This window comes from Thermobia domestica, chromosome 11, assembly GCF_964235325.1.
Source record: "Thermobia domestica chromosome 11, izTheDome1.hap1.1, whole genome shotgun sequence".
Classification (NCBI taxonomy): domain Eukaryota; kingdom Metazoa; phylum Arthropoda; class Insecta; order Zygentoma; family Lepismatidae; genus Thermobia; species Thermobia domestica.
Genome location: NC_137464.1, coordinates 230,094,286 through 230,117,937, shown reverse-complemented (window position 1 = coordinate 230,117,937; position 23,652 = coordinate 230,094,286). Strand labels below are relative to the sequence as shown.

At 36.6% G+C, this 23,652-nt stretch overlaps 1 protein-coding gene across 1 annotated transcript in view; it reads right to left on the bottom strand.

The window, feature by feature from the left end:
• The window catches only part of LOC145665485 (glycine receptor subunit alpha-2-like), a 229,088-nt gene that overhangs the window by 75,860 nt on the left and 129,576 nt on the right, over positions 1-23,652 (bottom strand). Inside the window, exon 2 of the mRNA XM_081732794.1 lies at positions 7,195-7,292. Coding sequence (XP_081588920.1) covers positions 7,195-7,292 — 98 coding nt within the window. The remainder of the gene's footprint in view (positions 1-7,194; positions 7,293-23,652) is intronic.

The window sequence follows — 23,652 nt, the reverse complement described above, 5'->3', positions numbered from 1 at the left end:
TTAACCAACTTTCGGTGGTAACGAAGTTTGTTTGTTATATAGAATTTGTTTGTAAATTCCAATTCTGAAGGTCGTCTAGCGGAGACGAAATAACTAAGACGCAGTTAATAAGGGGGAACTTTCTAACGGTGGTCCTCCTTCGTATCTGCTTGGTCACAGACTTAGAGCTGGTTTGAGGATAGTATAATCGGTCTGTATTGAGAGGACCATACGTTTTTGGGGTCTATGGCTAATTGTTTCGGTTTAAGTCAACAAATGGTTGTAAGTTTTGTAAGTTCATAGCACACCATCTCCAGAATTAAATGGCATTTGCGGTACTGTCCTAGTAGAAATGCAGTGTTAGGTTCATACGTGTAGCATGTTACCAGAGACACGAGTCTGAAATATAAAAAATTGTCAAAAAAATTGCATCATCAATTTGGTTTTAGTCTTAATATTTAAAGATTTGGTTTTAGTCTTAATATTTAAAGGCTAAATTGTAAGCTATAATGGACGTAGTTAAAATTGTAATTGATTTCATAATTTCTTCTAAGACAGTTAATGATTTTTTTTTATCCAGGATAACACGGAAATAAAATTTACTTGAAAGAAAAGGGTCGGGTTGAAAATGGGCTGTAGTGTAATAATTTGACGTGCAATGACTCAAATATGTTTATCTCCTTTTTTTTAAAAAAAAAATAGTACAATTTTTATGTTACACATTTAATGTGCGATAAATATATTTTCGTAGTAAATCGGCTCAATGTTAGATAGATAACATTTTTGAAGTCGATTACAAATATCTACCTTATAACATTTTTCCTTTCAATTACACATAATGTATCATGTCTTGCTCGACGGTGAGTAATTGAACTGTATTGTATGGTAGGCTACATACCTAATACTTTAGATTTTAGTATATCGTATACGTCTGTGTAATATGCTCATTTTTATCAGCAACTTACGCTAGAGCTCAAAAGAAGAGCTTTTTTTTCCTGTGGGCCCTACTTTCCTTGGTAAGGCCGCTCAAAGAGCTCAATTTTGAATTTTATTTTTGGTTTATAGGCAACTTTCGAAAAACAAAGGACCAGGAAAGGGTGTGGGGTATTGGAAAGAAGTAGGATAAAGCTTATTCATAAATTAACATCTCGTTACTTTGTCATTCAGGACTCAGATAAATGTTTGTAGTTAGCATGTCTATTTTGACCTAATGGTCCAGTTTTACTGCAAGCCTGTATCTGCGCACTGCATAACAGAAAAGCAGAATGTTACCTTATGAACAGCTCGTATTCGACTTCTTTCCAATATCCTATTTCCTTTCCTGGCAAATTGTTCATCGAAAGTTGCCTAAAAGCCAATGTAAAATTCAAATTTGGACCCTTAGAAGGACTCTTCCAATGAAAGGAGGTCCCACAGGAAAAAACGCAAGTTAATTTATTTTGTCTCCTTTTGACTTCTAGAAGTTCCTGTAGAGCTTGTCCACGATTTTTATACCATATATATATATATATATATATATATATATATATATATATATATATATATATATATATATATATATATATATATATATACAGTATATATAGGGTGGGTGGGTGTTGTTCAAGTAGTTTCTTCAATTTAACATCGTCATCCTAGGTTGTTACCAGTTTGAAAAGAATGCATAGGTATTTCCTTCACAAATGGTTGAAAAGCACTAAATAAATAAATAAATAAAATACTGGTTAATTTGTATTTTTTACTGTAGTGACGTGATATGTATTAATGCTCTTCTTGCTTTATATATATATTACCGGTTTTCAACCATTCGTGAATCCAGTGCTTGTGTATTCACTCTATTAGTAACAACGAGGATACCAATGTAAAATCGCCAAAAGTACTTTCGTTTATTTTCTTCATTGCATGTGTGTTGAGCTTTTTTTGGTTTATATATCATCACAGCCCACTCTGACTTAGATTACAAACACCTTTCTTCTACGTCTTTGGAAGGCTCCCCTATTGATGAAATTTAATTCTAACACTGGGAAGACACTCGCTTAAAGTAGTAGACAGGATGCAGGCAAGCCTTCGTTGCCCGTGGTTGTGGCTTAAGGTTTGTCGGTTGTCCATTTGAACGAAGTTGTTCGAATAAAACTTTACCAAAAATTACCTTAGAAGTTTGTATATTCTTTTAGGATGATTATCACGGTTCAATAGGAGTCACAAATATCATTCTAAACCCTAAGTGTGCAAAGAACTTGAAATCAAAGATTTTATGCATAAATGTCGTACTATAAATTATCCTTTTATTTCTCTACCCGTGCTCACATGTAGCTTTTTCTAACTGGACAATTGCCCAACACTGTGACCTCATTCACATCTGCAGGTCAATTTTTAAAGGTGCTTCATTTTTTCCTTCCATAGTATTACATTCGAGCATCGAAACCTTTAACGATTCATTTTTTTTTTAATTTTGAGTAGATATATTTTGGGGGGAAGGAGAGAAATTTTGATCTACGGAATGTATCAAAAAGTCGTTCCTACGCTTGGGAGGTGATTCTTGATCAAAATGGGACGAAAATTTAGCATTTTTGCTCTGGGTCCTCTTTTGACTCCGGGGAAACTTATTTTTATTTGTGACTTTTACACTAATTTGTCTCAGCACTGAAGGGAAAAGGTATGAGATATTGGAAAGAAGTTGGATAGGACCTATGCGTTAGGTAACATCACGGTTTGTCTTGCCAGGTTTGAATTACGAAAACGCATGTAAATAGAGCTAGACACGATGTCTTTGAGGTTTTTGTTCTCCTGTTGATCTCTAGAATTTCGACTTTTCATAAAAATTTGAAACTTGTAAAAAGTATAAAAATTTCGACATATAGTATAGGTGTTCGGATCCCGAATCTATCCTTCTGTTGGAGATTATTAGAGTTCTCTTTAGTTTTCCAATGAATGAAGGGATAATGATTCTACAAAGACTCAGTAATTTCTTAGGGCTCAATATTTTCGTAATTTCATTTCAGTTTTCAAAGTTTTCTTATTAGTTGAAAGCTCTTTCAGGTTAACCGAACAAGCAGCAGTAGAGAAAAAGAGAACAATAAACTCCCGATTATTCGCGGAATTAGCTGGCAAAGGCACCGCGAATAGCTGAAAATGACAGACAATACTTGTTCGTAAAATAAAAATTGTCCTAGCTTAAAAAACTTATTGTATTGTACGTAAAACATAAGAAAAAGCTTGCAAATATGTATAGAGAACACTAAAAATATTTGTACCGGTATTGTTCAGTACAACGTAAAACAATCAACGAAAAAGTGTATATTTACAGTGAAGCCAAGGTACGATACTGTAAGTTAATTTATACTCTATATTTAAACAGTCTCGTTCTGTATGACTCGTGCAGTAGCTTTATTGAGTTAACTTTTTTCCGAAAGACGCCAGCGTATAATCGGGAGTGTGCTATAGTTTATTGAAGAATGCTATAATCTGATGTTGCTGTTAGCTCACCATTCATTTTTTCAGTTTGTTTGCATGTAGTAAAACCCAATTGGAATTGGCTGAGGTATGATTTTAGTTTTAATGAAAAATGTGTTCAGGTAGGCAGTTTCTTTGTGTAATCAATTATTATTATTATTATTATTATTATTTCCTTTTCCTTCAGAATTTCTTAAATACTTTTGAAATTAATTTTAACACTAAATAACAACCGTAACCGTTTATAGTAAATTTGTTTCCCACATTGCAATGACAAGACTCTCTCCAAGCACTATGTTCCTTTGTGATTTGTGGTGGATGGAGTTAATAAAAAAAGGATTTCAAAATATGTCTTTCTCAGTGTCATTCTAAGAATGTGAAATGATGATGTCGCGCCATACAATATTTCAAATATAGATTTTTTTCAATAAAAAGTTTTATATTCCATATAGTTTTAGAAAAATAAAGTAATAAATAGACTATGCTTTATGGTATAAATTATGGATTATATACAAACATTATAATTAGGAAGATTTCATGTGCTTTGGAGGTTGATTCCTGCAAGGACACTGAACATGTTAGATTAGTGGAAAGCATGCAGTGTTGCACCCAATTGTGATAAGCATCAGAGGGTACTTTTCTGCTTTGCTGGCGGTTCAATTCTCATTTGACAGTAGAAAACTTTGAATCTCTTCTTGGTTTTACATACATTTTTCAGCTTTCTTCCAACTGCAATATCTAATTCTGTAATAGTTTGTCATAACAGAAAAAAGTGTAAGGGCATGCATTTCTTAAAGTGCTTTTCTTAGTTTTTTTCCGTAATATGATTTCGTAAATTTCCATAATTATTCATCTCAACACATTCTTTCTATTGTCCAGAAGACATGGCTTCCTTTGAAACATGCTATTTTAAGTGCTTAATCTTTCATAATGCGTACGTAAACACATTTTAATAACAATACATTTTGTAATTTGTGGGTCAATTTGGAATTTGTAATTTTAACTTTGTACCTTTGAGTCTCGTTTGTATAGTTTAAAGTTAGAAGTTCTCAGGTTTGATCCCCGACCCCGGTCACGTAATTTTTACTCTTTAAAATTAAACATAAAAACTTATTTAACTACAAGCTCATAATTTGATTTTTTTTTAAATAATTTTGATCGTTCTGATGTTGATAGTATCTAGAATTAATTTTCCCATTTTCTTGATTTCAGAAAAAAGAAATGTGGAGAACAGCAATAAGAAAGGATTTCTGTCAATCACTCATTGTGTACAGGACCAGATTTCAGTGTTTTGTGCCCATGGGCCCTAGCGAAATGGCTAGATAATTTTATAGCGAAATAGCTAGATAGTTTTATAGCGAAATATCTTACTATTTTTAAATAGCTAGATAGTTTTATGTATTTTCTTTGTATACAAATGTAAAAAATTACAATCTTCTTGAAAATAAATCAAGGAAACTGTTAAGAACTTTAAGACGTAATGACAGGTCACTCAATAAAGTGTATTGTCATCTTATTTCTTTCTTTTTGTTACGACTTCCTTATTTTTATAATGTATACAATTTCCAAGTTAAGTATTTGAAACGTTCTCGGGCATTAAGGGACGTCATGTTTAAGTTATTATTTCTTATGAGTACGATAATATATATATATATATATATATATATATATATATATATATATATATATAAAAGAGGTTTTGGGGACAATGTTAAAAAGCTAGAAGAAGAAGATTAGCTGTCCAGCCTGTTGTCCATACAAAGGAAAAGAGAGAAGTGATATTTCAGAAACGAATTATGAAACTTCAGGAAATGAAATGAAATCTTTAAGTTTTACGTCCCACGGTTATGCCGGTTAGGCTAAAGGAGACGGGAATGATGAGAGATGAGTGAAATGGTGAAATGAAGAAAGTGGGAGGAAACGGGAGAACCCCGAGAAAACCCAGAGCACGGTGTTTGTCCACCACAAAGTCCACACGGCGCGAGCTGGGATCGAACCACGGACCCCAAGCACCGGAGGTGAACGCTATGAAACTTCAGGCTGAATCGATGGAGGTTTTTACATCAATCACAGAAATGGGGAAGGTGGCGGTAATGAAACGAAAGTGTTACTATAGAGTTTTCAGTTTTCGATATTTCTCTACGCAAATGCAAACAGTGGAAGAGGATGCAGGTTTGAAGATGATAAATTAAGATACAAATTCTATTAATTGAAGCGTATGGGCAGAATACTTTACTTTGTTAATTTCATTTTGAGTGCTTATTGTCGGGAAATAAGGAAGCATCATTGTAGTTTTTAATCTAGCTGTAAAGGGCACATGCTATTTCATACTTATTTAGATTTTTATTAATAACTACATGATGTAGAATATTTTAATTTTATTGGCACGGTGTAAAACCCACCGACCTTTATTAAAGGAGGAGGATCAGTAATGCATGAATAAATATATGGTATAACCTCAATTAGGAAAAAAAAAAGATCCATGTAAAATTGAAATTATATTTGCTATTCATACATAATTTTCGAATAGTTTGACCTTTTAGTAGATAAAAGTCGAAACTTTTTTTTTTTTTGTGGTACACAACCAGAATTTTGATTAAACTAAACGTATTCTTAAAAAACGTGACCATAGTAATGTCTCATTGTTTCTTTGTTTGCACATAGAACTTTATAGTGTAAATATTGACGTGTGTACTTATTGACTGATGGTAAAAATTGATGGAATAAGGTTTATTTAGATGCCACTTTGATGTGGTAAAAGTGTAACGTCTGTTAGAAATAGATTGGTTCTAGATAGCATGGCTTCCGTAGCGGGCTTCGAGTGAAATAGTTCTTCTGTGGCAGTCCTTTAGAACATTCAGTGGAAGTCCATAATTGGTCCGTGTAGGGACCATAAATAGTCACAATTTGTACGTTCAGGTTCCAATGATATCCACATATGGACATCCTCTACATCAGTTTGAAGTCCATAATAGGTCCATTTTAGCTCCGAATGGACGTCCAGGAGATGCATGGCAACTGTCCCAAAGTAACATCTTGTGTATATCGAGTGGACGTCGTATGGACCAAAAGAACACGTCCTCTGAACGTCCATTGGGCGTCTGTACGTCCATAATTAGTTCGTTTTGGTACCAGAAATGGACATAATATGTACGTTCTGGACGTCCAGTAGATGCACGGCAACTGTGCCACCTGTACTCTCCCGTGTACATCCACTAGACGTTGTATGGACCAAAACCACACGTCCACTGGACATCCCGTAAATCCATTTTAGCTCCGAATGGACGTCCAGGAGATGCATGGCAACTGTCCCAAAGTAACATCTTGTGTATATCCAGTGGACGTCGTATGGACCAAAAGAACACGTCCTCTGAACGTCCATTGGGCGTCTGTACGTCCATAATTAGTTCGTTTTGGTACCAGAAATGGACATAATATGTACGTTCTGGACGTCCAGTAGATGCACGGCAACTGTGCCACCTGTACTCTCCCGTGTACATCCACTAGACGTTGTATGGACCAAAACCACACGTCCACTGGACATCCCGTAAATCCTTGCCCGGACGTTAAATGGATGTACATTGGACGTCGGTGTGCTGTGTGGGATTCTTCTTCTATTCTTATTGTTATTAGTCTAGGCGTTATGCTGTCAACAAATTTTGACTCGAAAATCAATATCATTCAAAAGGTAGAGAACTGTCCCTCTGGAAAATTAAGTATCCTGTTCTTTCAATTAGAATTGAAAACAAACTGCATCCATACCTTCGTCTCCTTCTGGAACTTCTGTCTTCGAGTAATCATCTGGAAGGACAAAATCTTCAAAATGGCCTTCTGTTTGTTCAACTGAAGATATCCCAAGCCTTTCAAAAGATTAGAAAAAAAGTTATTATTAGAGAGCGGATTTTAAGGTGCAGCACCTTTCCTAAAAATATAGTTGTTAAACAACTAAAGTTCAAAATATGTATTTCTGGGTATAAACGATTGTTGCACCTTTTTCGTGAATGTTGCAATTTTTTTTTTTTTTTTGTTGTTGTTGCTAAATTAATAAACATTTCCTCCTTTTTTAACTTCTTTTAGCCTTCGGCACCTTTATTGTCCCTTTTTTCTATTTTTTTAAAAAGATTTGTACAGAACAATATGTTTTATTTTCAATCTAGTTTGCACATAATATTCCATAAATTTAAACACTATCTTGACAGATTGGCTAGGGACAAATTTGGACTGAATTTGCGAAACAATCCGAACGTTGAAACCTTTGCAACGTCAACTGGATTTCTACTTACAAGATATGTACCACTGGTTTCCATTGATGTCGAGCAATGTTTAAGGATCACCTGAACTCCAAGCGACAGAAATTAACATTCGAAACCATAGAAATGTTGTGCATCACTGGCGTCTCTGGCATGTAAAATATGGGGGGGGGGGGGACATCGAAGAAAGTTTATTTGTTATTCTGTCGTTAGTAAATAAATTAAATTAGAATGAAATATTGAATATTTTGTACTTCAAAATATTGGGGGGACGCGACCCCCTCGAACCCCGCCAGAGACGCCTATGTTGTGCATAATCAAGTATAACCAGTTTCTGAAAACCCTATAGTGTGGAACGGTTTCTCAACCCACAATATTGCTAAATTAGTGCTTGTTTTAAATACCCAGTTGGTTTTAACCACAATTTTATTACAAGAATGTTGAATGTTGAACAAGCTTATGAGAATAAATAAAACAATTTTGCAATTTATGTCAAATGTTTAAAGCCAAGTTTTTAACAATATTTGCTGGTGTAATGAATAAAGAATGTTCACGTAACAGTATACTATAGCACTTAATAAAGATATCCTATTAGCACCTTTTCCCACCTTTTTAAATGATTTATCAGCACCTTTTATTCCCTTTTCCCTACCACATTTTTGCACCTTAAAATCCGCTCCCTAGTTAATATTAAAAAAAAAAAATAATAATGAACACTTGTAACACTCGTACTTCTCTACCACTCACCGTTGTTTAAGATGAGCTAAAGCAAGAATAATAATTAAGACAGCCAGGCACGTAGTCAGGATTTCGTGAAGGGGGGGGGGGGTGGTCCGTGACATGAAATACTGTGGTCATCACGAAAGGTGCTCGGTAACTTTAAACTATTTTACTGGAACATATATTGGTTCGATTAGCCAGGATTTCGTAACGGGGGAGGGGGGGAGTGACATGAAATTCTGAAGGCACAGGAGCTCGATCAATCTAAACTACTTTACTATCAACATATGTTGGTTTGTTAGGACAATAAAATGAGGATATGTTGGCAAGTATTTTAATAACAAACTATGAAGAAATTTCGAGCAAAATAATAAAAAAAAAAGTATTGAAAACGATTTTGCAATATTTACGATCTTCTTCTGTTTATTCAAATATAATAATTTTCCTTTCGTTATGACCTCAATTATTATAAAAAGTACATACTGAATACTGTCTTGTAAACTATTTTCTAATATAAATAAAATAAAGAGTTTGTTTGTGTGTTTGTCTTTCTGTCTGTGTGCGGCCTGGGGACCAGACGAGTTGACCGAGAGTTACCAAATTTTGGTCAGGGGTACCTTGGTCCATACCCCAGATCAAGACGACGCGTTTCTTTTTTCAAATTTCGAAACAGTGGGGTCTCAGGGGGACGTTTACCGGAACCGGCTTGGAACCAGACAAATTGACCGAAAGTTACCAAATTTTAGTCACGAATACCTTGGTCCATGCTCCAGATCAGAGTTAAACGTTTTTGTCGAAATTCGAACCAGGGGGTCTTAGGGGGGTGTTTACCGGGAGATGTAAAAGTAGTAGAAAATGACCGATATTTATTTATTTATTTATTTATTTTACAATCACCAGATACAGCTCAGAAGCCATTTTACACTGAATATCCAATAACATTAACAATGGGAAGGATTTGGGAAGGTATCGGCCAGGGCCTGTTTAGTAGGTGCCATCCCGGCATTTGCCTGGTAGGATTGAGGGAAACCCTGGAAAACCTCAGTCAGGATATTAGGCAGCAGGATTCGAAGCCACGACCTCCCGAATGCGAAGCCAACGCCCTACCACTTGAACTATTAGTGTCGGATTCATATTTCCGCGGTCGCTGAAATCAATTAGCGATGACTTGCAAGTATGCGGGCCGGGAGTCGGCGGGAGGTGGATACCAAGACATGTAAAAAAAAAAAAATAGCCAAAAATGACCGATATTAGTATCAAATCCATAGTTTTCGCGGTCACTGAGATCAATGGTGATACTCCCACAGGCGTTGACTTCCAAATATAGCCCCTGTGCGAAGCATGTATATATTCAACTAGTTTTACAATATATGCGTTCCTTTCTCTGTTGAATCAAATACTAACAGAACTTTCTTTCAACATATTTTTTTGTTTGTTTGTTTTTATTATTCCGTCAACTACTGGCGGTTCCAAATGACAGGTTAAAGGAGCAACAGAAAATTGTCCTTGAAATAACATGTTTGATACTGCAAGGACGCGATGACGAAAAGTTATGATTAAAAATGTCCACGCTGTTACACAACAGCACTTATGCTTTCGAAAGCTTGAAATCTCCCTGAGTAGTAGGAGGAATTCTGAGAATTCCATAACTTTTCTTGAAATTTCAAATTCCCTGACTTTTCCAGAATATCTCGCTTACCTCGCCACCATATTGCAAGCAATACAAATCTCCTCATAAGAAAGAGAAAGCAAAAGCTTCCTGTAGTTTTCTTTTTAATTTTTAACGCTGATCCTTAGTTTTGTCATTTCATTTTGTTTTATCCTTCCTTAATTTTTTCATTTTTGGTCTCGAAGGGGGGGGGGCGGACCCCCCTTGCCTACGTGCCTGAGACAGCACATGTAAGAAGATGATTGTCTATGCACGAATTATTTCTTTCTGCCACAAAACTTCATAATCGCTGTTGGCGTGTGACACCAGCGTTCGATTCCCGACGGGAGCTCATGTGGTTCGGATTCCACGTTAATCAGTAGGTATACGTCTCATATAGCCTAACTGCTAAACGGGACGTTAAACCCAAAATCAACTCAAGACTTCATGGTGGAGCTCCCTCATGGCTAAGTGGTTAGCGCACATGCCTTTGGGGTGGGAGACCCACGTTCAGTTCCCGATGGAAGCTCATGTAATTCGCATTCCACATTAAACTGTAGGTCCATGTCTCATATAACCTCGCTGCTGAAAGGGACGCTTAACTCAAATCAAGTTTTCATAGATTTTTGTTTCAGTATTGTACAGTGACATGTTGTCAGATCATCGTTTCGTAATAGTTCAGTAAATAACAGACCAAAAAGGTGAGAGTTCAGTAAATAACGGACCAAAAAAGGTGATAGTTCAGTAAATAACGGACCAAAAAAGGTGATAGTTCAGTAAATAACGGACCAAAAAAGGTGATAGTTCAGTAAATAACGGACTAAAAAAAGGCTATAAAACTTAAATATTTTTTATAAATCTGAAATTTTCAGCCCTTGATTCATATTTCATTTCAGGTAGAATAAAAAAAAATCCTCTTTCTACGAGCTTTTTACTCAAAACGATCGAAATGAAATAATAACCTCCAAACTTCATAAAATTACTTTTAAAAAAAATACAAAAATCTAGTAAGACAGAATTCAACAGAAAATGATAGTTATGGGTTTCTCGATTTGAGCCTACTTCTCGAGAAACTTTATAAGAAATTTCGTATAGATTCTAATTTGAGGTCGGTGAATAACGTGGGAATAGTCATTCGATTCGCTTTTGAATACTTTCCTAGATATACAGGGTGATGAGAAAGTAAAATAACAAAGAAGCATTCTGTAATTCATCGGAATAGAACGACAAAAGCCCGCATGTGGATACCAAAATGAATATGCGGAATCTCATCGCGATAATGAGGAACGCAGTGGCGTCGCAGGAAAAACTGCCGTTGAGTAAAGGGGGTTCCACATGAAAATGAAAGGAGAAATATTGTTCGATGTTGAGATCCTGGAAAGAAGTACGAGTCATTGAGGACACATGTCCCTAAAATTGCACCGTTTACCAATTGCAGTAGCACCTTGGAAGGTGAACATTAGAACGGAAACTGGGTTCCAGTCACTGTAAAGTAAACAGTAATAGACAAAGTTTGGCAAAAGAAACAGTCCAACTCACATGTTCGCTTGCAGTACGCCGCGCCTTGCTTCTCAATCTCTCTTGCTGTGCATGTCAGACTGCCATTCTGCATACACGATTCAAATATAGCAAGTATCTCTCTTACCCACGAAAAGCACATTCATACGACAGGCTAATCAAAGTACATTCGAAATCAACGTTGGAGATGCGCACGCCGATCACGTGATGCACAAATGAAACCTTTATCTCCGCAGACAGTCATAAGTCATAACGGATCGTATACGGAGGATCAACATCCCTCTATCATCACGCGTGTTCATTTTCCAGCTATGTGTCACACATAAGCCATAATCGGCTTTGTAATCCTTTTCCGATCATCCCTCGTAGCTCCGCTAATCTAGTGGCAGCGCGTTTCCATTTGGTACACGTGGTCAGGCCGGTAACCAGCCCAAAAATGTAGGGGGGGGGCGATAGAAGCTAGGGAGCCGGTATAAGTTAGGGAGGCCTGACCCAACCATATTATAGTTCATTTGCAAGCCTACCGTGAAAATTTTAAGGGGGCAGTGAAAATTTAGGGGGGCCGGCCCACCCTATTCCTCCGTGGATACGAGCCTGCACGTGGTACTGGATTCGATTCCTTTTGGGAAAGGGTTAAAACATTTCAGCCCATTCGGATGGTTTAGGTTTCACCTTAAACTGTAAATAATTGTCTCATAATAGCCTTTGTGCAGAAAAGAAACGCTGAAGTATAGACCTAACAGTTATATATAGCTGCAAAAATGGAGAATAAATGGAGAAACTGCTTCAGGTAAAGCTTGCATATTTTAACTTATTACACAATGATGTCTTTTAAAATAAACTCTGACCAAAAATAAAACGAGTAGCGAGAATTTAAAGAGATACAAAGTGGCATTTTTGCTCTCTATACTACCACAGTTATTCATTCATTTTGCGTATGATTACCATATAACAGACTTTTGAAAAGAGAACACTTAAGCTCTTAATGGTGTAACAACATTTCTACATTTAATCTTTCACAATATCCATTACCAATGAAAATGTCAAGTTTCTCTCCTTCACGCTTATAACTGGGTGTGTTATATTTTCTTGGAAATCGTACATTGCAACAATATTGGAATAAACAACTATATACAAATCATCATGTATATACGAAGAGTGATCAAAAAGTAATGTTACAAAGCCTGCAGTGAAACGTGTATATAGTATTTCATACAACCAATACAGCCAACCTAGTTTCCACGTCGGTTGACGTACTTGTCGCATCGTGGGATGAGTTTGAAGATTCCCTCCTGGTAAAAATCCTGTCCTTGGCTATTCAGTCACGTTGTTACGAAGTGTTTCCCCCTCTCGTCTGAATCGAAGCGACGGCCTCCTAGGTGCTCCTTCAAGTGCGGGAACACGTGAAAGTCACTTGGGGCGAGGTCCGGGCTGTAGAGAAGGTGGTCGATGATGTCCCAGCGAAACTGCTTCAACAGCGTGGTTGTCTTGTAGGATCCTCGTCGGTGATGTTTTCTCTATCAGTCACCATTTTGCTGACGAGACATTACAGTCTCTTCGTAAACCTCTACCAGCTGCCGGTGAATTTCACCCGCAGTTTCACGTTTCGCCTACAGAAATCGAATAACTCAGTGGACTTCTTCTCAAGACCAGTTTTCCAAATGGGTGGTATTTGTGTTTACGTACATCTAGCACCGTAGGTGGCTGAAACTCTGCACAGTTGCCAACTCCATGTATTAAAATTACCGCACACATCTCAGTTCCTCTGTGTCAGACGAAATTCCAGAAATATCGGCCATGTAACCTTAGTTTCCGATCCTCCCTCGTAATAACAAAATCAATGTATATTTGTTTGTCGGTTTACATTCCTGCATAATTCTGGAACGCCTCAAGAAATTTTAACCAAACTTGGTATACATATTACCTACAACCTGACATAAAATACTGTAGAAGTAAGCCTCACCATGGGGGAGTGAAAAGGGGGTTACATATAAAAATGAAGGAAAGTTATCTATGTCATTGTCCAACATCATAGTTTTCCATAGTCATAGCCAGATCGCTGAGATGAATAGTGACACTCCTATGCCGTTTAAGTTCAAGTTCAGCCTCCATCAGCATGGAGGTGAGAAGGTGTGAAGAATAGCATGTCCAAATTAGCGTTACCTGTTGTTTGTAATCTTATCACGGGAAAACAGCTGACCCGTTAGAAATGGATTCTGAAGCATAGTATCTACCTTAAGCTGGATTCCTATCATATCACTTTAATTAATGGGCGTATTTTAAGTAAGTATGGTACACAAGTTATGGTTACACAATTCGTGTTCAAATCAGGGGCGGATCCAGGACGGACTTCTGGGGAGCGGTGGGTTGTAACACTTCTACTTAGAGCTACTTTTAACAGCTCCAAACTCTGGGAAATGGTTTAATTTATATATAAAATTTAAAAAAAAACTTCCTTCTTCTGGGGAGCAATCGTCCCGATCGCCCTCCCCCCTGGATCCGTCACTGATTCAAATCGAGGAAGTGGTTCAAGCATTTTCCATAATCTTATTCTTTCCGTGGGAAAAAACGGGCATTTCGGTTATTATATTATGTATTTTACTTACCTTATACCAATATTACATTAATTTATTTGAATTGATATTATACCGTACTTACAAGTATGTTACATAAATATAAGGCAGTTATGTGCGGCCCAAAGAAAGAGGACATTTCTCCATTTTCTTTTAAAAATGCCCGAAACGATTTAGGTTAAGAATAAAGGACATATTCAAGTAGTTTATTATTATTATTATTATTATTATTATTATTATTATTATTATTATTATTATTATTATTATTATTATTATGAGTATTTTTTCCACTTTTAGGTATGATAATAGACCTATGCATACTACTTAAAAATAAATTATCCAAGATGTCTATGAGTAACTTTTTTTGCATTGGCATCGCTTCATACTACTGTAGAAGAGATATAAAAGTTTATATAAACTCTGGTAAATTCAGTATACTGCAATTGATACTACTTGTCCTTTCTGACAGCTCGCTACGCGCATATAGTGCTCAAAGCTATGTTGCCAACTTTTGCGTCAGGTATTGAAACACGAAATTATTAACTGGAAGTAAATCTCAGTTTTATACAATTAAATGACACAAAAGAGAAATAAAAATAATGCTCTCAATAATCAGCAGGTCCATTACTCAAGTTGACATTCGACTAAAGCAATGTGCATTTGTTTATATTGAAACTGGCAACGTGCGGAGAGGGTGGAATGTTTACATCTGCAGAGCGAGAGAAATGAGCCACTATAATTGGCTGAACTTTCTGTTGCTATAGAAACAGTTCTTTCTTGCTAGATTGTTATGATCACGTGCAGGAAGGAAAAAACAGAGGAAAGCAATTGTCAGGGAAGACAAGTTGTATCAAATGTACTATAGAGAGGATCAACTAAAATACAGTAGACAGTAGTGAATTTTTTTGTCCACGAGCTTCCTCGTCAAAAATGGCCTGAAACAAGGAGATGCGTTGTCGCCATTATTATTTAACTTTGTGCTGGAATACGCCATAAGGAAAATCAAAGATAGCAATCAGGGCCTAGAGTTGAACGGCATTCACCAGGTTATGGCATATATTGAAGATGTAAATTTAATAGGGGATGATAGGAGAACAGTAGAAATAAATGCAGAGATATTATTAAACGCTTGCAGGGACATGGGTTTAGAAGTAAATGCAGAGAAAACTAAATACATGGAAGTGCGTCGAGACCGTAATACGGCAAATTGTAGAGGCGTTAAAATATTAAATAATACTTTTGATAAAGTGGATACTTTCAAATATTTAGGATCAATATTAACAGACGAAAATCATATTCACGAAGAAATTAAATGTCGACTAAAAGCAGGGAATTCGTGTTACTATTCGGTTCAAAATCTCTTGTCGCGAATTCTGTCGAGGAATTTGAAGCTTAAAATATATAAAACGATAATCATGTCTGTTGTTATGTATGGTTGCGAAACATGGTCGCTTACTCTGAGGGAAGAACATAGACTGAAAGTATTTGAGAACAGGATCCTGAGAAATATTCGGACCCAAGAGGAACGAGAATGGGGAATGGCGGAAGCTTCATAACGAGGAACTACATAGTTTATACGGTTTACCCAACATTGTTAGGGTCGTCAAGTCTAGGAGGCTTAGGTGGGCAGGTCATGTAGCTAGAATGGAAGAAAGTAGAAACGCTTTCAAAGTCTTGACTGGTAGACCCATAGGAAAACGACCATTAGGAAGACCTAGGCGCAGGAAGACCTACATCTCAGTTCCTCTGTAACAGACGAAACTACAGAAATATCGGCCATGTAACCTTAGTTTCTGATCCTCCCTCGTAATAACAAAATCAATGTATATTTGGAGATTTATGTTCCAGCATAATTCTGGAACGCCTCGAGAAGAGTTAACCAAACTTGGTATACATATTACCTACAATCTGACATAAAATACTGTAGAAGTAAGCCCTACCATGGGAGAGTGAAAAGGAGGTCACATATAAAAATGAAGGAAAATTATCTATCTCATTGTCCAACATCATAGTTTTCCATAGTCATAGCCAGATCGCTGAGATGAATAGTGACACTCCTATGCCGTTTAAGTTCAAGTTCAGCCTCCATCAGCATGGAGGTGAGAAGGTGTGAAGAATAGCATGTCCAAATTAGCGTTACCTGTTGTTTGTAATCTTATCACGGGAAAACAGCTGACCCGTTAGAAATGGATTCTGAAGCATAGTATCTACCTTAAGCTGGATTCCTATCATATCACTTTAATTAATGGGCGTATTTTAAGTAAGTATGGTACACAAGTTATGGTTACACAATTCGTGTTCAAATCAGGGGCGGATCCAGGACGGACTTCTGGGGAGCGGTGGGTTGTAACACTTCTACTTAGAGCTACTTTTAACAGCTCCAAACTCTGGGAAATGGTTTAATTTATATATAAAATTTAAAAAAAAAACTTCCTTCTTCTGGGGAGCAATCGCCCCGATCGCCCTCCCCCCTGGATCCGTCACTGATTCAAATCGAGGAAGTGGTTCAAGCATTTTCCATAATCTTATTCTTTCCGTGGGAAAAAACGGGCATTTCGGTTATTATATTATGTATTTTACTTACCTTATACCAATATTACATTAATTTATTTGAATTGATATTATACCGTACTTACAAGTATGTTACATAAATATAAGGCAGTTATGTGCGGCCCAAAGAAAGAGGACATTTCTCCATTTTCTTTTAAAAATGCCCGAAACGATTTAGGTTAAGAATAAAGGACATATTCAAGTAGTTTATTATTATTATTATTATTATTATTATTATTATTATTATTATTATTATTATGAGTATTTTTTCCACTTTTAGGTATGATAATAGACCTATGCATACTACTTAAAAATAAATTATCCAAGATGTCTATGAGTAACTTTTTTTGCATTGGCATCGCTTCATACTACTGTAGAAGAGATATAAAAGTTTATATAAACTCTGGTAAATTCAGTATACTGCAATTGATACTACTTGTCCTTTCTGACAGCTCGCTACGCGCATATAGTGCTCAAAGCTATGTTGCCAACTTTTGCGTCAGGTATTGAAACACGAAATTATTAACTGGAAGTAAATCTCAGTTTTATACAATTAAATGACACAAAAGAGAAATAAAAATAATGCTCTCAATAATCAGCAGGTCCATTACTCAAGTTGACATTCGACTAAAGCAATGTGCATTTGTTTATATTGAAACTGGCAACGTGCGGAGAGGGTGGAATGTTTACATCTGCAGAGCGAGAGAAATGAGCCACTATAATTGGCTGAACTTTCTGTTGCTATAGAAACAGTTCTTTCTTGCTAGATTGTTATGATCACGTGCAGGAAGGAAAAAACAGAGGAAAGCAATTGTCAGGGAAGACAAGTTGTATCAAATGTACTATAGAGAGGATCAACTAAAATACAGTAGACAGTAGTGAATTTTTTTGTCCACGAGCTTCCTCGTCAAAAATGGCCTGAAACAAGGAGATGCGTTGTCGCCATTATTATTTAACTTTGTGCTGGAATACGCCATAAGGAAAATCAAAGATAGCAATCAGGGCCTAGAGTTGAACGGCATTCACCAGGTTATGGCATATATTGAAGATGTAAATTTAATAGGGGATGATAGGAGAACAGTAGAAATAAATGCAGAGATATTATTAAACGCTTGCAGGGACATGGGTTTAGAAGTAAATGCAGAGAAAACTAAATACATGGAAGTGCGTCGAGACCGTAATACGGCAAATTGTGGAGGCGTTAAAATATTAAATAATACTTTTGATAAAGTGGATACTTTCAAATATTTAGGATCAATATTAACAGACGAAAATCATATTCACGAAGAAATTAAATGTCGACTAAAAGCAGGGAATTCGTGTTACTATTCGGTTCAAAATCTCTTGTCGCGAATTCTGTCGAGGAATTTGAAGCTTAAAATATATAAAACGATAATCATGTCTGTTGTTATGTATGGTTGCGAAACATGGTCGCTTACTCTGAGGGAAGAACATAGACTGAAAGTATTTGAGAACAGGATCCTGAGAAATATTCGGACCCAAGAGGAACGAGAATGGGGAATGGCGGAAGCTTCATAACGAGGAACTACATAGTTTATACGGTTTACCCAACATTGTTAGGGTCGTCAAGTCTAGGAGGCTTAGGTGGGCAGGTCATGTAGCTAGAATGGAAGAAAGTAGAAACGCTTTCAAAGTCTTGACTGGTAGACCCATAGGAAAACGACCATTAGGAAGACCTAGGCGCAGATGGGAGGATAATATTAAGATGGATCTCGCAGAGATAGGAATACAAAGTAGAAACTGGATCCAACTAGCTAAGGATAGAAGTCAGTGGAGAGCTTTTGTGAACGCGGCACTGAACCTCCGGGTTCCATAGGCCATAGAGTTAGTTAGTTAGTTAGTTAGTTAGAGAGTGTTGTAAAAATTTCCGGAAATTTTGAACCTGCTGTTAAAAATCCGTTTTATCCGGTTTCTTTCCGGCAAAATTGAAAAAATTGGGAAAATAACAAAAATCTTTGTATTAGGTTAGTTTTACTAGTAATGGAACCTTTTTTCCAACGCGTGAAAAATGTAAGTTGAGAAATTTCAATATAGCGAATATTTAAACAAAACAGAAGTATTCGAAAATAAAATTGTTGTATTTCCTTTATGTGAGTTTTAGGCGTTTACACCTGGATGTGCATTAATTACAGAACTTTTATAATTGCATACACATCTACCATCATGAAACGTTTCTAATTTGCAAGAAATAGGGATCTTGAATGAAACTGAGTCCTTAATGTGCTCTTTGATCTGGTGAAATTTTGTTAATTTTAACCAAACTATTTCTGAAAAGAAAGAGCAGTAGGTAAATTTCACTATACTCATGCATTTAGACATATAATTACTATCATCTAATATTCAAATACAGAATTTACTATAAACTTTATGTACAAAATTTTGTAAGTAAACAAATACCTGTTTTCTAGTGCGCCAAATTATCTATCTATATATATAAATCAAAGTGAATATATTTGTAATTAAAAAAAATCAACATAGATGAATTTAGGACCTGGGATGGATTTTAGAATTTAACTTTGAAGGAGCAACTTGGAGGAAGGAAGTGCGGATATATATTGAAAATTACCGATCTTGGTGTCGAACTAGGGTGGGTCGTTTTGCCACTTTTTCTTCGGAACGAAATGTAATACCTGGCAAAAGTGGCCAATCCACATGGACATTTCAGGTATAGATTTTTTTTCAAATCAGATAATATCTTCTGTGAAAACTATTGCATCAAAGTTTCATAATTTACCTGAAAATTGCAAAAAATACCAAAATTGTTCTTTTTTTTTTTTTTGTTATGTTAAAGTAAACATATTTTTGGGTTTATACATGCCAGATGCTATGAAAACTGACATTCCAGTCTCAAAATGCCAGTTATATGCGCTTGGGGGGTATAGGGGTGCCTCCTCTGGGGCCGGAAAAGAGGGTAAATTCAGTACAACTACAACTTTCTACAAGTTTTTTCGTCCTTGCCTTTTCCTTCGGGACCTGCCGGACCAATATGAGATGAACGTGACAATTTTTTGGACACCATCGTCACTGTAGATGATACGTGGTGTTATCACTACGAGCCGGAATCCAGAAGACAGTCCATGGAATGCCGATTTTTACAAGCGCGACATGCAGGCTCTAGTTCATCGTTGGCAAAAGTGCATAACAAATGGTGGGAACTATGTGGAAAAATGAGTCTGTAGCTGAAATATTGCTCTGTGTAGCTGTGATGTTGTTAGTTATGTATCTCCATTAGTTTCCATAAAAAAAGGATGCATTACTTTGGGAATGACTTTCGTAGGTTTGACTGAAACTGTTATGATTGCTCAGAGATACAATGTAAGCGAGAGAGCTACGGTACATATAACAACTGTGCTTCAGGCAGCTTCAAAGGCTGGAATTATAACTTCTCAAAAATCTAGGGACATAACATCTGCTTTACCTGTAGACAGGAACAAAATAAGGCGTGCGAAACTTAAACTTGTTCGGAATTTAAAAGAAACTACTAGAAATGGTGATCCCATTAAAATCCTATTCTTTGATGATAGAAGGGATGACACTAAAACATACACAGGCATCATTAGAGAAGAGCACTCATCACTTGTGGCTGAACGTAACTCTCAATACGTTGGTCACGTGACACCATCCTCTGGCTCTGCACATGACGAGACCAGAGCTATTTTCGAATACATCATGAACCAACTCAGAGTTGGCTTTAATAAAGTTGAGGTTCTTGGGTGTGATGGAACATACACTAACATGCTTGGAATGGAGTTGTTCTTCGAAAATTAGAGGAACTAACAGGAAAACAAATGCAATGGGCTATTTGTCTCTTGCATTTTAATGAACTGCTGTTCCGACCTCTCTTCACGCATATTCACGGCGTTTATTCAAGCCCCTATTCTTACACACGTCCCATAGTTTCAAAACTATCTAACTGTGAAAAAGCTTTCAGTGTTGCTATTCAAACCAATAAAATGTGACTTACCTCATCATAGTCCAGAAGAGCACAGAAAACTCAGTAAGGACCTGAGATGCTTGTTCCAGATATCTCAAGCCATTGACTCCAGAGCATGCCCAGAAGAGCTTGTTTCTACGTTCCCTGGCAAACTAAACAAAGCTAGCTGGTTGACTAGTGCAAAAAGAATTTTAACATTGTATATTGCAACAAAAAACCTACCAAAAAATTAATAGAAATTGCGACATTCATACTTAGTCTGTGTTGTTATGCAATGCCGTATCAGAACATAGTCTTCCATTGCTGATGGTCCTCTCACGTCTTTGAGGCCATTCAAGGTCTAGATACTTACCAAGGGAATATCAGCCTGTAATCTGTTCGTTCATTCAGACGAATGCATTCTTTGCACTCCCAGAAAATTTCTTCTCGCCTTGATGACTGATGATCGACTTGCTGTCCGACAAGATGCATTACATAAGATTCTTAGTGCTCGAGAATACGAAGGAGGGAATCTCCATAACTCCATTAGATATAACATCATTCTCAGACTGAATTTTGAGGCAAACGATTACACTGCAATGACCGTCTGGGAAAGCAGTGATGTTTCAATAACTGTAGTACCAGTAAGTTCTACGGACGGTACCAAACAAACAGCTCATGGTCGAACTTTCACTCCCTGACAACACTGTGCCAGAATGGTCCTTCACCGTCCATCCGCGCCACATGGTGGCAGTAGAACGGATAGTGAATTTGTCACTGAAGAAGCCTCCCAAGTATGTGCCAGTGACGCTAGAGGCGGAATAATCAGGTCAACCTTACTTTCTAGGCAAGCTACGTCTAAATTTCAATCAAAGTCCCAATTTGTGACAATTTTTCCTGACAGTGACTAATCGGATCAGTTTATCCGGCCCAAAATATGGTTGATAGATTGGATAGGCCTAGCAGAGGAGCCCTAGGTGCAGCCATCTCTACATGGTGGGCTCTGGATCACTTGGCCAGGCTATATTGCCAGGTGAGCGAGGAGCTGCACAACCGCTTAACTATACTGAATTTGCCCCCTTTTCTGGCCCCAGAGGAGGCACCCCTATTCCCCCCAAGGACATATAACTGGCATTTTTATACTTGAATGACAGTTTTCATAGCAACTGACATGTATTTAACCAAAATATATTTACTTTAACATAACTAAAAAATGAACAATTTTGGTATTTTTTGCAATTTTCAGTGAAATTTTGAAACTTTGATGCAATAGTTCTCACAGAAGATATTATCTGATTTGAAAAAAAATCTATACCTGAAATGTCCATGTGGATTGGCCACTTTTGCCAGGTATTACATTTCATTCCGAGAAAAAAGTGGTAAAACGCTGCACCCTAGAGTCGAACCAATAGTTTTCAGGGTTGCTGAGATGAACAGTGACATTTCCGATGAAGCTTAAATTCAAATTCAGGTCTTCAACTTGGGGGAAGGGGAAGGGGAGGTATATAAAATGATGGAAAATAGCCGATATCAGTATCGAATCCATAGTTTTCGAGAACACTGAGGTGAACAGTGACACTTTCGATGCCATTTAAAATCAAATTCATACCCGCAAATTGGGGGAGGAGGAGGTAGACTATATAAAAATGATGCAAAATGATCGATATTAGTGTGAATCCATAGTTTTCAGGACCCCTGAGATGAACACTGACATTTCCGATGCAGTTTAAATCCAAATTCAACGCCAAAACTTTAGGGAGGGGAAGGGGATGATATATATAAAAATGATCGAAAATGACTGATACTAGTATCGAATCCATAGCTTTCGGGGTTGCTGAGATGAGCAGTGACACTTCTAATGCCGTTTAAATCCAAATTCAGGCCCGCAACTTCGGTAGGAAGAAATATATAGAAAAGCCTGAAAGTGGCCGATATTAGTGTCAAATCTATAGTTTTCGGAGTCGCTGAGATGAGCAGTGATATATCCGATGCCGTTTCGTTGCAGGAAGCGTGAGGTCAGTTAAAGTTGTTAGTGTTTACCCTATGTGAACTTAAAGTTTATCCCCTCCCCTCATTTTGCAAGGATCGTAACTCAGAAACGAAACTAGTTTCGACTGTTATTCACTTCAAAATTCTCGGAGTTATTTTCATTATAAAGGAAATGGGAAACATCATCATGTGTATTTAAAATTTGCGATTGCAATTGAAAACACACACTTACCAATATATTAGTAGCAAATAATACCCTTGTGAAGAATTTCCCATGCTATGTCGAGAAAACATGCTTGCGAGGGTAGAGCATAAAATGTCACAAAAATGTCGAAAGACATAGTATGTGGATGGTACATCAAAGGATATAAAATAAAATGTGCGATTGGTTGTAATGCAATACCCTATTTACTAGCTTCTATAATGTATATTTGATGTCGCTAAAATGTACATATATATCCTGCATATATGAACCATTAGCAAGTCCATATATGATCCATTAATAAATTTGTTGATAGATGACTATCGCATGTAAAATACTTCTCACATTCGCATTTCGCCTTACTAAAGACTTGCATGCAACCTATGATAGTATACACAGAATCGATTTCCCAACATTTATACACATTACTCAGAGCAGTACTTTCGATACTAAGCGGTTCCAGAAAATGACGTTCATCATGAAACCTTCTGTCTAAAATCGAATGTTCACGCATAGGATAATAGAAAATCCATTAATACGTTCCACACTCCAAACACATTACTATTATTACTTTTAAAAAAGAAGTCTGTTAATACTGTATTGATACACAGACAAATGATAGTTTTCCTTGAAAAAAAAAATGATACACTCAGTATGGTATATATCGAAGACAAATTATGAAATATAGATCTAGAGTCAAAATGCATTAACTATTGTAAATGCAGGATACTATTGTTATTTGAATGATTAAATATGATACAAAATTAAAAATATTTATGCTTAGCAAAATAGTTTTAATAAAACCTTAATAATATCTTTAATTAAGAATTTATCGA